The 18533-nt window shown below is 37.7% G+C and overlaps 1 protein-coding gene across 1 annotated transcript in view; it reads right to left on the reverse strand.

The window, feature by feature from the left end:
* anapc1 (anaphase promoting complex subunit 1) overlaps positions 1 to 18533 on the reverse strand; it is a 55239-nt gene that overhangs the window by 5734 nt on the left and 30972 nt on the right. Inside the window, exons 41-51 of the mRNA XM_006783570.3 lie at positions 17147 to 17199; positions 16915 to 17068; positions 16614 to 16807; positions 12976 to 13062; positions 11696 to 11813; positions 8855 to 8932; positions 8023 to 8090; positions 7734 to 7872; positions 5840 to 5926; positions 1682 to 1777; positions 876 to 1065 (exon numbers count right to left, since the gene is read on the reverse strand). Coding sequence (XP_006783633.2) covers positions 876 to 1065; positions 1682 to 1777; positions 5840 to 5926; positions 7734 to 7872; positions 8023 to 8090; positions 8855 to 8932; positions 11696 to 11813; positions 12976 to 13062; positions 16614 to 16807; positions 16915 to 17068; positions 17147 to 17199 — 1264 coding nt within the window. The remainder of the gene's footprint in view (positions 1 to 875; positions 1066 to 1681; positions 1778 to 5839; positions 5927 to 7733; positions 7873 to 8022; positions 8091 to 8854; positions 8933 to 11695; positions 11814 to 12975; positions 13063 to 16613; positions 16808 to 16914; positions 17069 to 17146; positions 17200 to 18533) is intronic.

Raw genomic sequence — 18533 nt, forward strand, 5'->3', positions numbered from 1 at the left:
TGACCTTGGGTTTAACTGCTAAATTTTTTTATCAAACACTATCAATTAGTCCTCTGTGACCTGACTAGGCTATTTTTAGTTTCAGTACAGACTCTTTAGTTTAAAGGTTTGTAAGATTTAACCTCTCTTCATTAATCCTTGAATTACCCCTCTTACAGTTAGTCCCACAATTTGTTGAATGAAGACCATTTTTGTCGTTATGCCTCTGCACACAGTCACAGTGGATTCCCTTTCCCCTTAAATGCTCTGCTAGGTGTTTACTAACCGCCTTTAGCAAATGTGTGTTTGTGGGTCTCTATGTTCAGTTTTGTCTTAAATAACTGAAAAGCATGCTCTAGGTTAAGATCAGATGACTAACTTGACCATTGAATAATGTCCCATTGCCTTGAGAAAGTCTTAGATTTCTCTTGCTTTATCCTTTGGGTCAGGTCATCCTGTGCTTTGGGTTATTATATCCTATGGTTCAGGTTATTCTTTCGAGTATAGCCCTATTGTGAAGTTGTTGTTTTTTCTTAACCACAGAAATAATTCCGTCATTATGTACTTTAGTTATCTTCTGTGCTCTTTTAGGCCTTTGGGTGTTGCTGATTTGGCCAGTGCATTCATCTGTTTCAAAAATGCACCGGATTGATTGTCTGATCACTCCTAAAGTGGCTCCTCTCCAATAGATTTACTCTGGTTTCTCAGTCTAAAGATGGCCTCCTTCATTTGAACTGATATCTCTTCATTTCTTCTTCTATCTCAATGAAAAATACAAATTCAACACTTGTGGTTTACGGAGGAAAAGCTGCAAAATGTGTCTTTGTCCAAAAAAACCCAAAATAAAACTATGGACCCAATTAAAGAAAAGGTCTGAACATGTAATCTATCTTCACCTTTGAGCCAGCTGTCGAGTGTGGCATCCACAGCATTCTTCATGACCGGCAGAAATTCAGAGGTAAGCAGGGTGTCGCGGCGGTTCGCAGGACCTCGCTGCATCCTGCTGTCCCACAATTCCACTACCAGACGCAACTGCCACAAGGGAAAGGTCTGCAGCAAATCACCCCGACGCAGAGCTGACACTGCCTGAGAGACACCAGCAAAGGCAATGTGTTCATGAGTCTTAACAGATGTAGAGCACTTACTGAAGGTCTGTCAGGCGTATCTACCAGTGGACATTTAAAAACCTTGCAAAATGATTTGATTAGGACATTAGCTTATTTTTTTGTGGTTTGTTAGCCACAGCTTTATTTCTGTACTCCATCGGAAAAACAGGCTATCAAAATTCTGTGGTGTGAGATAAAGGAACTTTAAATATAACAGGTAAAACTAAAAAGTAGGAAAGACCACTTAACATTCTAATACACCTTCCAATTTATCTGATATATATACATATGTATGATGTATATACGTACAGTTATACCCTGTTATTGGTCTAGATTTTTGATAACCGTGATTCAAAGAATATTATGTGTTTGTAAATGAATTTTCTAACTTTAAGGTAAATATTTTTTCAGTTCATTTCACTTAGTAATTTAAAACTTAAGCCAACCTGACACACACTAGTATTTCATTTCATGGAATTTCTTTTCTGTAACGTTTGTGTTACTGTTACTTGGTTGTTTAATTGCTTTACAATTGCTAAAATGTACTGACAGGGAAGAGTCGCCTCTTTCACACATAATCTGTGCGTTTGTGTTACCTGCTCGATAGCAATATACGTGGGCAGCATCTCTGGACACTCCTGCGTCACACATTCGTACAGCATAGCTGAGAACAACACTAGAGTATCTTCTCTCTGCAAAGACAAAACATGGAGTGAGCGTATGGCAATTTGACAAGGCTCAAGGTCTCACAACATCCAGAAAAATATGTCTCCCTCTCAAAAAAGAGATGTGATTTAAGTTCAGACTTCTAAGCTTTACAAAAGATTTTAGGTTTACTAAATATGTGCATTAACCACTTATACTGTTGGCCACTGAAAAATGTCCATATTCTCCCGTTTGAGAAACCTTTGCATTGTATTTGGAGTATGTTTTGTGTCATTATCCATGTTGTGGAAGCTTTCCATTTAAAGCCTGCAGACAAGCGGTGAGCGGTAGCTAACATCCTTTAATAAAAACATGGTCGCTGAACAACGGTTCCATGGATGGGCTGATCACCCCTGAGGGAAAAGGTACCTTTGTCCTACCAGCTGTTGAAGCGGAGAAAATGGAGGATTCACAGAGCTGTGTGTTTCAGCCACCACCAAGATCAACTTTGAGACGACTCTCAGTGCCTCCCTGACTGACGTCCCTCCTTATGCATGAGATAGTTGAAATAAAGGTGCTGTTACAACTCATTGTGTCTGCAGGCTTTATTAACAAATTTTCACAACAATCATTTCCACTCTGAAGCACTTTGTTGGATCTGAGCAGAGAATATAGCCCTGTGCACTTTAAAACTACTTCTTCAGTCACATAATCTATAACCACTAGTAACCAAGTTCCTTTGACAGCTATACATGCCTATATGACCATATAACATTGTCCCTACTATGTTTTACAGATGAATTAGTATGCTTCAGATCATAAGATCCTTCTCCAAACTTTTCTTTTCCATCATTCTGGGAAGCTAATCTTTCTTCTGTCCAAGGGATGTTTTTCTCAGAAATGTGCAGGCTCTTTTGGGTGTTTTCTGGCTTGCACCTTGTTGTAAACCCCCTGCATTTACATCAATGAAGGAGTCTTCTCGATAGATTTAGTGAAGGGTTTTCCTTAACTGGCTCACCAATGGATTCCTTCTTTTAAAGGTGATTGGTTTACTTTGACTTTTAATCCTAATGGCCTCTTTCACTTGTATTAACATCTCATTGGGCTTTCCAGGGCAAAGGTACCAAATGCAAGTTCAGCATTTGGAATCACGGCTATCCTTCCAAAGCCTCAGCCTCCTAGTAAATACACATACGGACGTTCAAGATCCTACGTCACCTTGTTCTCGAGTTTCATTCGCATTCACAAGACTTTCAGAAAACTTGACCTCTGACCTCGATCTCGAGGTCGCTAGATCCGAAGATTTTTAGTAGATACACCCGCTAGTATCAATTTCAAAATCGTACATCTCTTCGTTGTCAAGTTATCACATTTACAAACTTGGTTGACCACACCGCCTGCCTGCCCGGTGGGTGACGACAATAGCCCATCAGCCTTTCACAGCTGAGGGGTAAAAATGTCTCTCTCCTAAACAATGAATGCAACACTTTTGTTAAAACCCTTGAATTCAAGCTGAAAGCCTGCAATTAGTCACATGTTTAGTGTATTAAAATTGTGTAACGCTGTCTAAAATCGTATGAATTTAACTGAAGTATGTACAGACATCAGAACACATCTTAATCAGTTCCTTATATAGAGGCTGAACTCTGATTAAAAACTAAATTCATTACTTTTAAGGCCATCTGTTCATGTTAGGCACACTCTACTGACAAGGAGAAATACGGAGCCTGTTGGGATCTGTATATTTAATATCTAGGCATGGAGCTATTTCACACCACATTAATACCAGACAGCAACAAATCTTGCAATTACACGCCAGAAAACAATTTCCTGAATTTACAGACTATGTTCACATTTAATAAACAAGTAAAAGTAGAAAATGTAGAGGCAGAAATGCTGAGATTGAACTGATAACACTAGACGAACAGCAAAGAGATGTCCTCCTGTTTATTTAATTACAGTACACTATGCTTCAACATGATTAATTTTCTTCCATTTCACCATGCAAGTTGAGACCAATGACCTCTGTGCAATCTAACCAATTACCCAGATGTGACGAAGCAGCCACTTTACTCGAAATAAGAGTCAAGTGATTAATAAGAAGATCAAGCTGTAGGTAAGCATTTTTTGGGCGTCATTACAGTTTATTTTTTTTCATTAAGCTTGTATGCAAACCTGTTTTGACTGAAATATCCTAAAAACTATTCTTACTTTAAAGCCAATCTTTCTGTGAGTTCTGTGATTTCACTTTTTCCAAATTTATTGCTAAAAGTAATGTTAAGTTCATTAAAGGCACAGAATGTGTGACTTTGAGGTCAAAATTGAGGTAAAATATAGTACAGATGTTAAAAATGTGCAGGAATGTTAAGGGGTAATAACCTGTGTGAGTTTTGAATTTATTCAATACTTTGCCTTTATGACCAAATATTTGCAAACTAGCAGCAACTATTTACCAATATACTCGACTTAAAGGTAATGAATACAGGAAAAATGCTACTTGGAAAACTTCAGCATGTCTGCATTATGCAGACTGGCCTCAGAGGGCCATTGAATGCCTGTTAGTCTTGTTGGCATGTTGAGTCAAAGTCAAGGTCTTGAATATTTCCCACATTTCTACCAAGATCTACTGTAGCTGTACTTGAAACTTGTTTTGTGTGTGATTGTACAGACACATTTGTAACATAAAACACTGACACAGAGTCTGGTAAATGCTTCCTATATGCTTTTAATTTAAGCTAATCTCTTCTAAAGGCTGATATGGCTGTTTGTAGTTAGTTTTCCTTGATTTTTCATCTTTATGTTTATCGTTTGCTATAGCGGTTTCCTGAAATTGTCTTTATTCTTAATATAGAGAACAATTTCTTTTAATATATTTGTAACATTATAAAATCATGCTGATGAATGGGTTGTCCTGCACAAGACCTGAATCAGGATACAGGAATACATGGTGTATGAAAATTGTTGTTTATCTAACACAAAACTGACCTCTTTGGGTTTTGTCTAACATGAATCTGGGAAGACATTTTATTAGCTTTTTGTATTTTTCCATTGCTTACGTCAGAGCTCCTCCACAATCATGGCTCCTTGTTTACTCTAAAGCAGTGGTTCTTAATCTTGTTGGAGGTACCGAACCCCACCAGTTTCATATGCACATTCACTGAACCCCTCTTTAGTGAAAAATAAAATGTGATTTTTTTTTTCAAATTCAAGACATAGATATGTTTTTTATTGGTGCACAAAATGAGCCGTGCATGTCACTGTGGAGACTCTGCCGAACCCCTGAGACAGATTCACTGAACCCCTAGGGTTCGATCGAACCCAGGTTAAGAACCACTGCTCTAAAGGGAAGAGGAGTTTTGTTTACAATGTAACTATATTTCATTGCCAACTATGTTAACAACAAAGCTGTGAGATATAAAATGATTAAATTCCTTTGAAAGGTCAGGCATTTTTGCAGTTTTTCTCAAGTTATTGCATTTCAGAAAACTTACTCTGACCTTAAGATCAAGGTGACCAAGAATCAAATTCATCCAAGATTTTTAGTAGATGCACCTATGTTATTAATTTGGAATTTCCTTCTTCAGTTATTGCATTTTAAAGATTTTCAGAAAACCTATTTTGACCTTGAGGTCAAGGTCACTGAGAATCAAACTCCTTCAAGAGTTTGAAGCTCTTGCATTGCCTTGATCTCAGGTTATCGCATTCACTAATATCAGGTGCCAGGAGCCAGCCATCAGCCTTTTACGACTGAGGGGTAAAAATGGTCGGTTCTGTTTAAAAAAAGAAAAAAAGAAAAAAGGGAAAATGTTGGATGCATCTGGATAAATGAAAACACGTTTTGTTACCTTTTGTTTGCATTTATATTCAACACATTTGCTTTAGAAATCTTACAGTAAACCATAACTCACCACTGAGCTGGCATCTCTTAAAAAAAAATCTGTTTAAGGCTGAGTGTTTTGCAATACCATTATACTCCTTGTGTTTGTTCAAACCAGCCACAGGCTCTCTGTTGCTCACCCACAACAGTAACATGACTGCAGGGATAAGCAATTATGGAGGAAACCTGCCTTCAGAGTGTATCCATATCTATTTCTGGATGTAAAACTCACATGTTTCATCCCTTCAGAAGTTTTACAGAAGAGCTCGGCAAAGGAGACAAGAGCTGGCTCAGAGGTGAACGTAGAGATGGCTTCAGGCTGCAGAAAAACATAAAACAATTGTAATATTACTATAAATTAACATATGGAAGAGAAAGAGAGAAAGGGAAGGATACAAAAGACAGATAAAGAAGCATTTGAAAGAAGAAGACATTTAATATAAGGAAGGGGCACAAGAGATATGATCTGAAGAAATAAATGAAATCTTATGCAATTAACACTTTTCAAACAAATCAAATTCATCTTAAAGTGTTACATAAACACGAGACAAAACAGAGGAAAAAGAGGAGACTATGTCAAAATTGCAAAATTGAAGATCAGAAAGAAAGAGGAAAATAGAAGAAGAAGAAATTGAGTGGGGGAGGAGGAGAGTGTGGACAAGTGGAATAAATAGTGTTTGTTTTTCCCCCTCTGGACTTCTAAGTATATTGACAGCGTACACTGAGACCATCAGGAAACCAGTAAATAGTCTGTCAACCACACAGCTGCCTACTGAACATTTAGTGACAACCTGCCAAGACTGGACAGAAGCATTCACTGGGGAGGAGGTCAATTCATTTCCAGTGACTCCTATTAATGTGTTTGTCTGTTTTCAAATCAATTTTTAAAGAAGGGTTTGTAAGAAGCAAAATCCAATGGAAAACTTAAATTGGTATAGAACCCCCCCCAAAAAACTATTCACTGCAAATCAACAGTATCTGAAAGTCATGTTCTTAAGAAATAGGAAAATATACACCAAAGATCTGACACAGGATCTATAAGATGCATCTGGCCCCTCAGTTGATCGAACTATAGTTATTAATGCGCATTATAAATCTAAAAGAAAAAGGGAAGTATCCGACTCCCTACTAAAACCCTTGCTTATCTCAGGCTTCTGAAAGCTGTGTGCAGTACAGTAAGCAAATTGTTGAAGGAGCTCGTTTGCAGATGAACTCACTGGAAAGATGCAAACTGACTCAAACTAACAAGGGTGCGGTGCAAGTTGAGGTGAGCTTTGCATTTGGCACTGTGTGGTAAAACTTTGTCTATTAAAGAGGGAGAGACACAAGACAAAAAATAAGATAACCTATAAAAAACTAAGAATATAATGGCTGTTCTTTTCAAATTTGTAATATTAAATTGTCTCACTTCAACTACAACGCATCTAAAATTTTCCACCACCTGTAGATTTTTGTCTGTGTATTAGGAGAAAAGCATAAACAAAAAAGCTTGATAATGCTTACAAAACCTGTAAACCTACATAAAAATGTACTAAAGCCTTCATTAACCTGCAATATGTTAATGGACTCTCACCACTAACAAGTACACTACAGAAAGTGAATACAATGCTGATGCTCTGGCTGATAGTAGCAAACTTAATCTAATTTTTTAAAAAGGTGGATATTTATTGCATTTAGCACAGTTGCTTCGGTTAGCATCTATGCTGAGCTTTAAGTCAGGGTTTCTTGTGTCACAAATATGGCTCGCTTTTTCACTAGCTAAATCACCATGGTAACATAAGCTGAACACATAACATGAATGAAAACAGGTTATGTTCAGACTTTCAGATTAATATCAGCTGTTTTTCTCCAATTCTTCTTATTTACAGCATATTTTAAGTGTAATCCTCTGCTGGGAGAATATGATTAATACATAGGAAGTTGCTTACGTTGCTAATATCATGAATGAAGCCCAAATGTAAAGTTATAACAGTGGAAATTACTGTAGTCTGAGGTAACTGCAAATACAACTTCTCTCCGACTGGGGTTTTAGGTTTAGCCACATTACCTAACACAATGAAAGCCTGTTCACGTTGAGCTTCCCCTATAATGTTGTTATGCTTTTCAGGTTGGTGTGACAGTTTTACCTTGAAGGCTTTGACTCCAGAGCTGCGGTGGTTGACTGTGGTGGCTACCAGGCTCTTCCAACCTTGAGGGTCATCCTTGTAGGGCAGCTGGCCAGCCCGTAGTTTTACATACAACACCCCATCTCTCGACAAGATGGACCTTAGAGAGATAACAAAAGTAAGATTCGCATTTCTGCCTAAATTCCACTTATACGTTTACAATAAAAAGAAGGAATTATGGTCCTTATCGTTTAGCAGAATCATTACTGTAAACCTCTACCAAAGTTATACATGTTCTCTCTATACTTGCTTTAGATGCTGTGTTTCTTTGCTGAGGTCTACAGACAGTTCCCAGTAACGTGGTCCTTTCACTTTTACCTGAAAAAAATATATTGACAAAAATTAACAAAGAGATTTTTCCAGGGTCCAGGGAATGCTTACTGCAATTAAAATGATTTTGGGTGGCATAAGAAATTAGTGCTGTTAATAAGGAGACTGCAAACGTCTATTCTAGAAAACAGCAGATGATGGTAGTAACGGGGTGAGATTCCCATCTTTGACAAGGGGGACCAAAGTGTGTGCTCCAGCTATAGGTGGATCACACTCCTCAGCCTTCCCAGGAAAGTATATGCCAGGGTGTTGGAAAGGAGAGTCTGTCTATTAGCTGAACCTTGGATGCAGGTGGAACAATGCGGTTTTCTGCCTCGTTGCGGAACCCTAGACCAGCTCTTTACCCCCTTTATGGGAGTTTGCTCAATCAGTCTACATGTGTTTTGTGGATTTGGAATTCGACCGTGTCCCTCGAAGTGTTCTGAAGGGAGGTGCTTCGGGAGTAGGGGGTGTCTGGCCCGTTGCTATGAGCAATTCGATCCTTATACAACCATTGCAGGAGTGTTGTCTGTATAGCCTGCAATAAGTCAGATGTGTGGTCGTTGAACTCATCCATGTCTGCCCTATTCTCAACTATTCTGTTCATAATTTTTTTATGGACAGAATTTCTAGGTGTAGCCAGGTGGTGGAAGCCTTCCACTTGGGGGGTCTCAGAATCTTGTCTCTGCTTTTGGATGGGGGAAGTGTAGCAACCCCTACAGGGAGCAGCCAAATAAAGGCAAAGAAGAAGAACAACTATTCTCTGGCTTTACCCGTTTGAGAAGTTGCAGCTCAGGAAGCAAGGTAGGAGCCATCAGTTCTACTGTTGTCTCGCCATACCACTTAGTCTCCTGAAAAGAAGAGGAAATAGTGTCACTCACACTCACAAAGTTCGCCTGTAAGATCTCTAAGCACCTTACAATTGCACCAAAGTGCACTATCACCCTTTTATCCATACAGGGTATTAATACACATAATATTTTATAGAACTGAAACATACAAATCGATACACATTTGATCTATATTTACACATAGTGTCACCAAAAAGTATAGAATAGCAGATTGTAACAGTATAACATCATGAGGGACAGCACCCCTAAATTCATTCACTTAAATTCATTTTGAAACAAACCATCTCCAAGTCTGAGTAAGTTTTCACAGATCTTAAAAAGCGCACACACACACACACACACACACACACACACACACACACACACACACACACACACACACACACACACACACACACACACACACACACACACACACACACACACACACACACACACACACACTTCCACTGTGATTAAAATTTAACTGAGCCATTCTATTGAAGGTAGTCCTGACAAGCCTCCATCTTTCTTTATCTGTGTAAATGCATAAAGAGTTCAATTCAATTCTATACTTCACTGTTTATCTCTCTCAATGACTGTAGAAAACATTTACACAGTCACTGATCTCTGCCAGAATTTATAGATCTTGCAGTTTAAAACACAAATAACAGTTTAATAAGTTTTAGCAACAGTTGAAGATGAAAAGCAAAAGACACACAAAGGGATTAAAGTAATGATTCTGTACACAAATAAAAATTAGGTTCAATTTATCTAGTCTTACAACAAACTGTGCCCTCTGCCCTGTTACAGCTGGGATACGCTCCAGCCCTCCATGACTCTTAACTGGATTAGAAGAAGAAAAATGGATGAATGGAAGCTTCTATATGCCGGTTGTTTTTTGAAATGTGTAAATTCCCATCTCTTTGGGCTTCCTCAGCGTTTTGTCAAACTACGAAACCAGCAAAGAAAAGATTATAAGTGACTCAATAAAATATTAATGAAAATGACTACGACTATATGAAGTAACTGAAAAAGGTTTTGGAGCAGACACTATTTGCTGGGCATGCTAAAATTCACTAATGCTAGACGCACCATGGAGGTTACAAAGAAGGATCTTGCATCATTTCTCCCTTCCTCATTTCATCACTCTACAACAGTACTATTATGACAAAACAATTTTCTTGCTCAGAGCGCATCATTTCAAAAGTCACTGGTTTTGCTCTGTAGTCCTTTTCTTTAAAAAAAAAAAAAAAAATGAGTAAAGACTTTTTCCTGACACACCTCTCAACTGATTTCCTCTCATTTTATACACAAGCACGTTGAGACCAACTGTTCCAAGAAACCCAATGTCAAATGGTCTGCTTGTGGACTGAAGGAATGAGCAATTGCCAAAAGCAGAGAAAAATGCTCCCCAATTAATCCCAGATTATACTTTTGTGTGTATTTTACACATTTGAAGGTGTGAAAAAAATGTTCTTCTTCTTACTATTACTATTTTTTTATGTTGGCGATCAATTTTGACGATGTATTTTTGATCATATGTTATAGCTAGTTTTGTTTAAAGTATGACAATAACTACACAATGCCAGTGTCGTCTGTCATTTATTTGAGTAAATTCCCATTACCTATTGGCTTTGTTCCCAAGAGTGTCAAATATTTGCTTTTACAGATATTCCAAAAAAAGCCAGCAATTTCTATGGAAAGTATTTACCTTCACACATGAATGGTTGACAACCATTGATACTGGGAAACAGCACCAATGTGCGTCACTGTGGCATCCTAATAATGCCACAGTGACGTACATAAAATTCTAACAATGTACTTGCTGACACAGAAAACAATTGCTGCTATGTTTTAACACTAGGGATGTGTGTGTTGCCCTTAATACTATAAACTTTTTTTCCCTTCAAGACTTTAGAGAGAGGTTTTGCTAAGCAGTTATGTTATTTTCACTTTCTCTTATATAAAACTGAAACCTACACAGTGCTGGATACCAGTTTTGGAGAAAACTATGGTGCAGTGCAATGACTTTCCTCCATTTACATGTAACATGTTTAACTAAGAGCACATAGGCAGTGAGGCCAGCTTTTATTTAATGAAATTGTCACAGATTAATTTGAAAGCACATCTTTTGTCTTTCAAAATCAAGGATACTTGATCAAAAATAACAACGAGGAAAACAATGAGTGGCATATAAAACTATGCATGTCTACATACCAGAAAGGAAACTAAAGTTAACATAGGAAAATACTATATATTTATGTACAACAACCAGATGTGCAGAAAAAAGAAAACAACTGTATGAACAGCTGAATTATTGCTAATCAGTTAAATGCAAAATTAGTAGCAAATATATACATATATATTAGCTACTCATAAGCTGGCATAAAACTGCTGCTCTTAAAATTTTAAAATAGCAACAATATGAATGAGATGAGACCACGGTAGCTGATTTTAAACTGACATGAAGGCAATTTAGTTTGAAAGTGTATGAAAACAACTGTAGGGGAAGTTGACTAGCTAAGAGCAGTTAACACTGATAAAAAGCAGAACAGTGGTATAGTGGACAGGCAAGTTTTTCTAACACCTCAAAACGAACAGAAACCATTGTGCACTACACTCTACAGTCTGAGTCAGAACGTACATTTGCTTTTATGTGATTGTAAAAGTGGAGCACAGAGCACAGCGGTGCCGTTTGTGACAATGAGCTGTGACAAAGAATGAGAGGTGGTTTCACAGCCTCACAGGTATTAGGTTGGTACATGTTTCTTGTAATCTCACCTTGTAAGTGACCTCTAAAAGGGCATAGCAAGGCTTCAGGGAGTCCACATCCACAGGGACGAGCAGTCGAGGCTCTGCAGCCAGCACAGCCAGGTGCCGAAGGGCCTGCAGGTGGTAGCTACAGCAAACACAGAAATACAAATATGCATTTGTTTTTTTTATTTTCTAATATGAACGGATAGACATTCAATATTGTTTGTTAATATAAAGAATGACAGAGAATTGTGTTGTTATTCTCCAAAATTGCGACAAGCTTAGTTTTTTTACTGTAGGTGTGCCATTCTGAATTTTACCGATCATACGCCACTTCAAGGTTACATAATCTCTACACCATATTGGGGCATTAACACTCCCAACTCCGATACTGGTTAAAGGAGCAGAGGTGTAGTGCTTGAAAAGTTTTCCTACCATTTTAGCTATGGTATTCTAAGTATTGGACAACTAGGCTGACTCAACAAAAACGGCAATGCATTTCAGCATTTAAGAAAAGTGAAGTCAGAATTAAGGAAGGGGTTTTTGTTGGGTCTTAAGTCTCTGAAATGATAGTTGAAAATAAATTTAAAAGGAAACTAAAGCCAACTGAATCAGCAGCATTGGGGAAGGATCTGTGCAGGTTGTCCAGTACTTTTTTGGCAATTAAAGAGCAGAGACGGATTCTGAGCTTGTGGATACCATGCCAAAAGCACATCAGCTAATGAGTGCCAGAATATCACAGACAGCATACTTGTTACATTATCATCTTGACTTTTTTTTTTTAACACCAAATCTGGCCAATGAGCATGGGAAAGACTTCGCCAAGAAATAAAATTGATTGAAAACCAATATCAGGGAAGATTTAACTTGAGCATAATGGCTACTGCTGGTTCTTGCACAGATAAATGGATGTGCAGTACCAGCGCAAAAGCAAGCACTACAAATATTTTTAAGCACACTGAACTTATTTTAAGCTAAACTGACAGAAAGATGCTTCAATGCATTTCTTGCATCGTCTTCTTATTTCTTTTCAGAATAAACACCAAAAATATTTTGGTGGGAAACATGCAAGCTTAAATCGTGCACATCTAAAATTAGTGTAAAGCACTGTGCAAATTTTATAGAAGTTGTACAACAACTAGTACAAAAACACATGAGAGAGCCACACAAGCAATCATCTGTCCATCACTAATGAAATGATCACAAAAATCACATTTTTATAAGTTTCTATTGCTACTTTTTGGTACTTACACGGGTTATCAACTAAACTCTTATTTTAATATTGTGCACATATGTATTAGTCTCACCGGTTGTCAGTGCTGTGAGCAGGGAAGTGTGGATACAGGGCACACAGCAGAGCAGCGATGGCTGAATTGGAGGTACTGAGGGTGTACCTGTAAGATGACATCAAACATCATCACTAAAAAAATAAAAATACACAGTTCTTTCTTTTCACAAAACATTAAAACATATTCAGTACATACTGATGGATTTGTAAGGAGAATTTAATTACACAAGCCATTGTAAAGAAAAACGACAACAATAAACTTAAACAATAGAGTATTGTACATAAGTCTTGATTCACCAATGATCCAGACTTCCAAATAATCTTACACTGCAACTTAGTGGCAGCAGGTCTTATGGAGTGAGGTCTTTGAAATGTTTGGTTCAAATTGTTATCATTTTGTACGAAGGTCAAGCAAGAGCTACAACAGTGTCTACAGCTATCTGTAGGCTCTATCATGGTCTGAATTTCAGCCAGCTTTTCTGGGGATATTGTCAAAATTAATGGAATTCTGATCCATAGCAAAATATTCAGAAATAAGATATTCCTCAAGACTTTTGCACTGTTTTTTTAATCTAAATATATATTTGAAGAACCTTGTGTATAAAAGCAAAACATATTCTTCCACATAAACTTTGTGTTCTGTTAGTTAAAGCAAGTGAGTGCTGTAATCCAGTTAAAACCAGTAGAGCCACTTAAACGTAATAGCTGGCAGTTAAGCATCTACTTTGACTCAACATTATTATAATGACCCCATTAGTCATACAATAAAGGCTTCTTGTGTCTGGAAGGTTACTGAGGTTCAACTGGGATAAAGGATGTTGCTCTTCATTTAATGGCTCCTTAATACTTTTAATTCCTCTACTCTAGTAGTTCCAAACTTCAGGGTCAGCATGCCCTAGAGTTGTTACAGAAGTCCCGCAGCAAATACACAGTAGACAGATAACACAATAATCATGCTTCAAGCAAAAAAAAAAAACAAAAAACAACCAAACTCTATTTCCAGCTTCTCAGTTGTTGATAAAAGTGAAAATAGTTTGGGCTTTGGGGCACAAAAATGACAAAATCACAGTAAGAAAAATCGACACTTCTGTTAAACTAAATGTCTTACTTTTGCTTATACATTCCTTGAGACTGAATACCCTTATTGTACCCCCATAGCCTTCTAAAAATTGCACTCAAAACTCTGGTTTCAAAACAGGCAATGACATATGGCAAAGGGAAAACAAGGACAAACAGGATGTCCTTAAATTCCTAAAACAATTGGGAGCCACCGCAGTGCTCTCTACCAAAATACTGTTTACTTTATACAGCTACACTAAAAGCACCTCAGTCCAATGAGGTGCTTTAGTGAAGCATCATCAGTTTTCTATTTTAAGCAAATAAAGATTTTTTTTTCTGCTTGTAACACTGAGTCAGTCACTCAGACTGAGCCAAAACAAAAAAGAAAAAGAAATAAATCCAAACAAAATAGGGGCAAGTAGCAGAATCTAACTCTAGTTCTGAGTCTGGCATCTTAGTCAGTGTCAGTGGGACAAGTATAATATATCTTATGTGATCATGCTTAACAAACTAGTACAAACTGAAACTCATGCAAACAGAAAGAACTCGTGATAGAAAAGCCACAGTCACCTTTGAAATACAGATCTAAGCCCTCTTCACACAAACTGTGTACACTGTTGGAAGAACTGGATTGAGCTGCCCATTCTCATATAAGCAGTGAGAATGGGCAGACAGTGTTCTTACTACTAGAAATACAACATCTGAGGCAGAATAAAGGTGCTGTAGGGTGAACTGTGTAGGGCAAATGAACACTGGCTCACAATATCTGTCCAGTTATCACATGGGGCCAATCACACATCAAACAGTCTTCGTACTAGGGAGGTGACAGTTTAAAAATTATTCAATGTGAAATCCAGCTGTGTCAGACACAGTTTGCGTCACTTCAGTTTCCTACTGGGGGACAATTACCAAGCTCCATCTCAATTGAGATCCAATGGGAAGAGGAAATTAAATAAGTAAATAAAGAAGTGAGGTTGAGGAAAGGGGAAATAAAGAACAAAAAGGATCACCGAATAAAGAGACCAAACGTAAATAGGAAAAACATACGTGAGAAATTGAATGAGGAAAAAAAGAAGGGCCATGATGTAATGATAACTGCTAAATAAGTGGAAAGCAAATGTGACCAGAACATTTTCAATGGAAACAGAGAAACTAAATGACATATGAGCAGACAGCGAGACTGCAGGAAAAGTGACAGTGACATAGCATGACTCTGCTACCCAGCATGACCTACAATCTCTGAAATGACACAAGACAAACTGCTTATGAAAATATATGCTATCGTGCAGAGCATTCAAACCTGCAGTCCTTACAGTGTGTGGGCTTTCAGCTGGCAGGTCTAAAATAAAATGTGACCTGAATGAAATGAAAAGGTCCATCTGATTATGGCTGTAGGTGGAGATATGTTTTTGCAGAATGTGATAAAAGAGTGGGAGCCGTTGTTTCTCTTCAAAATACACAGACCAGGGTCAGCGGTTTGAGGAACCTGGCTTGGGTGTGTGTTTGCGTGCACATGTGCACATGAATGTCATTCATTATGTGGAACACAGCACTCAAAGCAGACTTTTTTGTATTTGTGTGGCTAACCCACGCTGTGCATGTGTACGTGTTGCATATGGTCTTTCCCAGAAAAAAGCAGGGTGGGTGTGGGTTTGCATGTATGTATGGATGAATGCATGCAATTGTTCAATTCAGGTGTCATATGACAGCCTACATACAGAATATAACTGAAACCTCAATGTCTTCCTTCATTCAAGAAGCATGAGCAACATCAAAGTATGTGTGTGTTGGTGTGTGTATTTATTTTTTGAAGCATGATTCCTTAGAGGTTGTTGTGGAAGTTTAAAACAATGCCCACTTTGTTGGTACCTTGCCTGTTGCATAATCTTGAAATGATTTTATGTATGTAAACATTTGCGTTTATCTATGAGTATATTGTACAGTTTTTTTTCTTATTTTTATATTTATTACTACTGTACTTCCAAGCTTTACAGTTCTTCAGAAAAATCTACATCAGAGAACCACATTGTTGCATTGTGTGAGATGTTTCTCCAGTATCTTGAATACTGGAGCCACCATTGTTAAGATATAATCAGTACAACACTAAATATGTATTCATCTACAGCTGAAAATAAAATGCAGCAAATGGTCTAGTTGATGCTTTTTGGAAACAAAAATTATTTTTAAAAAAGCCAATAAAAAACAACCTATATTTAATATTTAGAAACTAGAATATTTGTCACCTCATCAAAAAGTAATTTAGGACAGAGTAAGCCATCGCTAGCCAAGAGTTAGGCTAACTACAAGAAAACCAGCCTGATCTTTATGTTCAAGTAAAAACACAAGTTCAGTGATTACAGAAATTGCTTTACCGGCCGCTTTCCCCTTTCCCCAAAGCAACTTGACAAAAGCCTTTTGATTTTTGACCTGAAAATGCACTTCAGCTATGAATAAATAATTGACAATTGATAGTAATTGATATGAATTCAAATGTATTATAGTTTTATACTAGTTTTCTTCACTTGCAATAAGGAATATATTTTAATAAATTTCAATGGGATTGGGGAAATGGCCACATTTTGGTTGTTCCCATCTCACCTGCCTCCTCCCAGAAAGAGCAGACCCAGTGCCATGTGATGAGCCATGTGGAAGCCATAGTTCATTTCACCACCAGTCCGCTTGTGGAAGAAACGACAAAGCTGCAGGACCTTCAGGTTTCCTGTACCGGACATCACCATGGACATAGCCAGCAGAATCATTGACAGGCAGGTCTGGAGGTTGTAAAATGTGTGCTAGGGAAGAAAAAGAAATCAAAGAGAAAATATTTTAACTGTAAGTAGATGAGGTAGCACAACATTGTTTCGTATTGTTAACGAAGTCAAAAATATAAAACACTCACAGCACCCACAGCAGCTGTACCAGCAAAGGACATGATTGTCATGTGGGTCCTGGCCAAGCTATAAAGGCAGTCAAAGGCATCAGAGTTGGCAGAGCCAGCAAACCGTAAACCAAGTGCCAAACAGGCCCCAGCTGTAATGTAGTCTTGGGCTTGGCTAAGAGAAACAAATACAATCAATTAGCAGAATTCAAATGTATGAACATGAGTTGATATTTTTGGCTTCAATACTTACGCCATCGTCTCCATGTTAATGTCCTCTGAAGGGTCAAAAGTCCCCCTCATGATCTAAAAACAAAATGAAAGTTGAAAACAAAATATAGACATGAGTGGTCAGGTTTCAGAAATAATACTTTTGACAGTATTTATTTGCTAAATTAACTGAAAACTCACAAAATTCTCATGATAAAACTATGGAAATAGAAAGTAAACATCAGGGAGGAAAGGGCAAAAGAAAAATCATAGGCAGTAATGTGACAGTGGTTTAGAGTTTGCTTGCTCTTTCATGTTTGTGTGTGGCCAGTTGAGTGGGTACTCCAGCTTCATCCTATAATCCAAAGACATGCAGTTACTGGGGCTAGGTTAGGTTAACTGGTGATTCTAAATTAGCCTGACTGTCTGTCTGTCTCTCTCTCTCTCTATACTGGTTCTGCAGCAAGCTGTCCAGGATGTACCCTGCCTGGGTCCTGTTGCAGCTGGCATAGGTTCCAGCTACCACATGACACTGCACAGGGTGAACTTAAGAAAATGGATGGAAGGAACGAAAAGATATTAAAGCATAAATCTCTGTATAGTGCTGACTATAATGCAGCTATTCATACCTGATTAGAAGGGCAATAACATGTTTTGAGTGTGCCATGGTTCTAGTTACTAGTATTTATTGCAATTCAAAATACAAACCACAAAAATGTAGTTTTACATATTTATATCCAGTGGTGTAAATTACACTGTAGCAGTGTTTCTTAAACTGTGGGGGTGGGCCCCCCTACTGGGGGATAAAGTCATTGCAGGGGGGCGTGGACAACCAGAAGAAAAACATAAAAGATGGGAGTGAAACTAAACTGAGTTGAATGCTATCATGCTGACAGTCTTTTTAGTTATCTATTTGACAGAAGAAGAAAAAACAGGAAATGGAATACATTTATGTTATTAAAGATTAAAAGTATGGGATTATTTTTTCCCTTTTTGTCATAAAAAGGCAGAACAAGCCTGAATTAATTATTTGATACTGTTCCCAAGGTTAAAATATTTCTGGCAGTTTTGCTGACCAATACATCGAGTTTTCTTCCTCATGAAGATATCAAGCACCAAACACTGCAGTAAACTATCCACATCTACAGGTAAATGCTTGGCTGATTTACAGATACAATTTTGGCCTTGGTCAAATTTATCTGAGTTTATGTTATCAGTAAGCCTATAAGGACATAGGAAGTTAAAGGCTAATATGCAGACTTCCATATTTGTTTTAAAGTCACTGTAATTATTCACAGTGTTATCACACACGGCTTATTTTCCTGCCATTTCTCAAGCCTAGCGGCCACACAGGTTTTCACCGTTCTAAAACTATATTTACATATACACGTTTGACATTTTTTAATGTTTACTCTCCCAGTCGTTTCTTG

The sequence above is a fragment of the Neolamprologus brichardi genome, chromosome 13, assembly GCF_056152115.1.
Source record: "Neolamprologus brichardi isolate AB-2024 chromosome 13, ASM5615211v1, whole genome shotgun sequence".
Lineage (NCBI taxonomy): Eukaryota > Metazoa > Chordata > Actinopteri > Cichliformes > Cichlidae > Neolamprologus > Neolamprologus brichardi.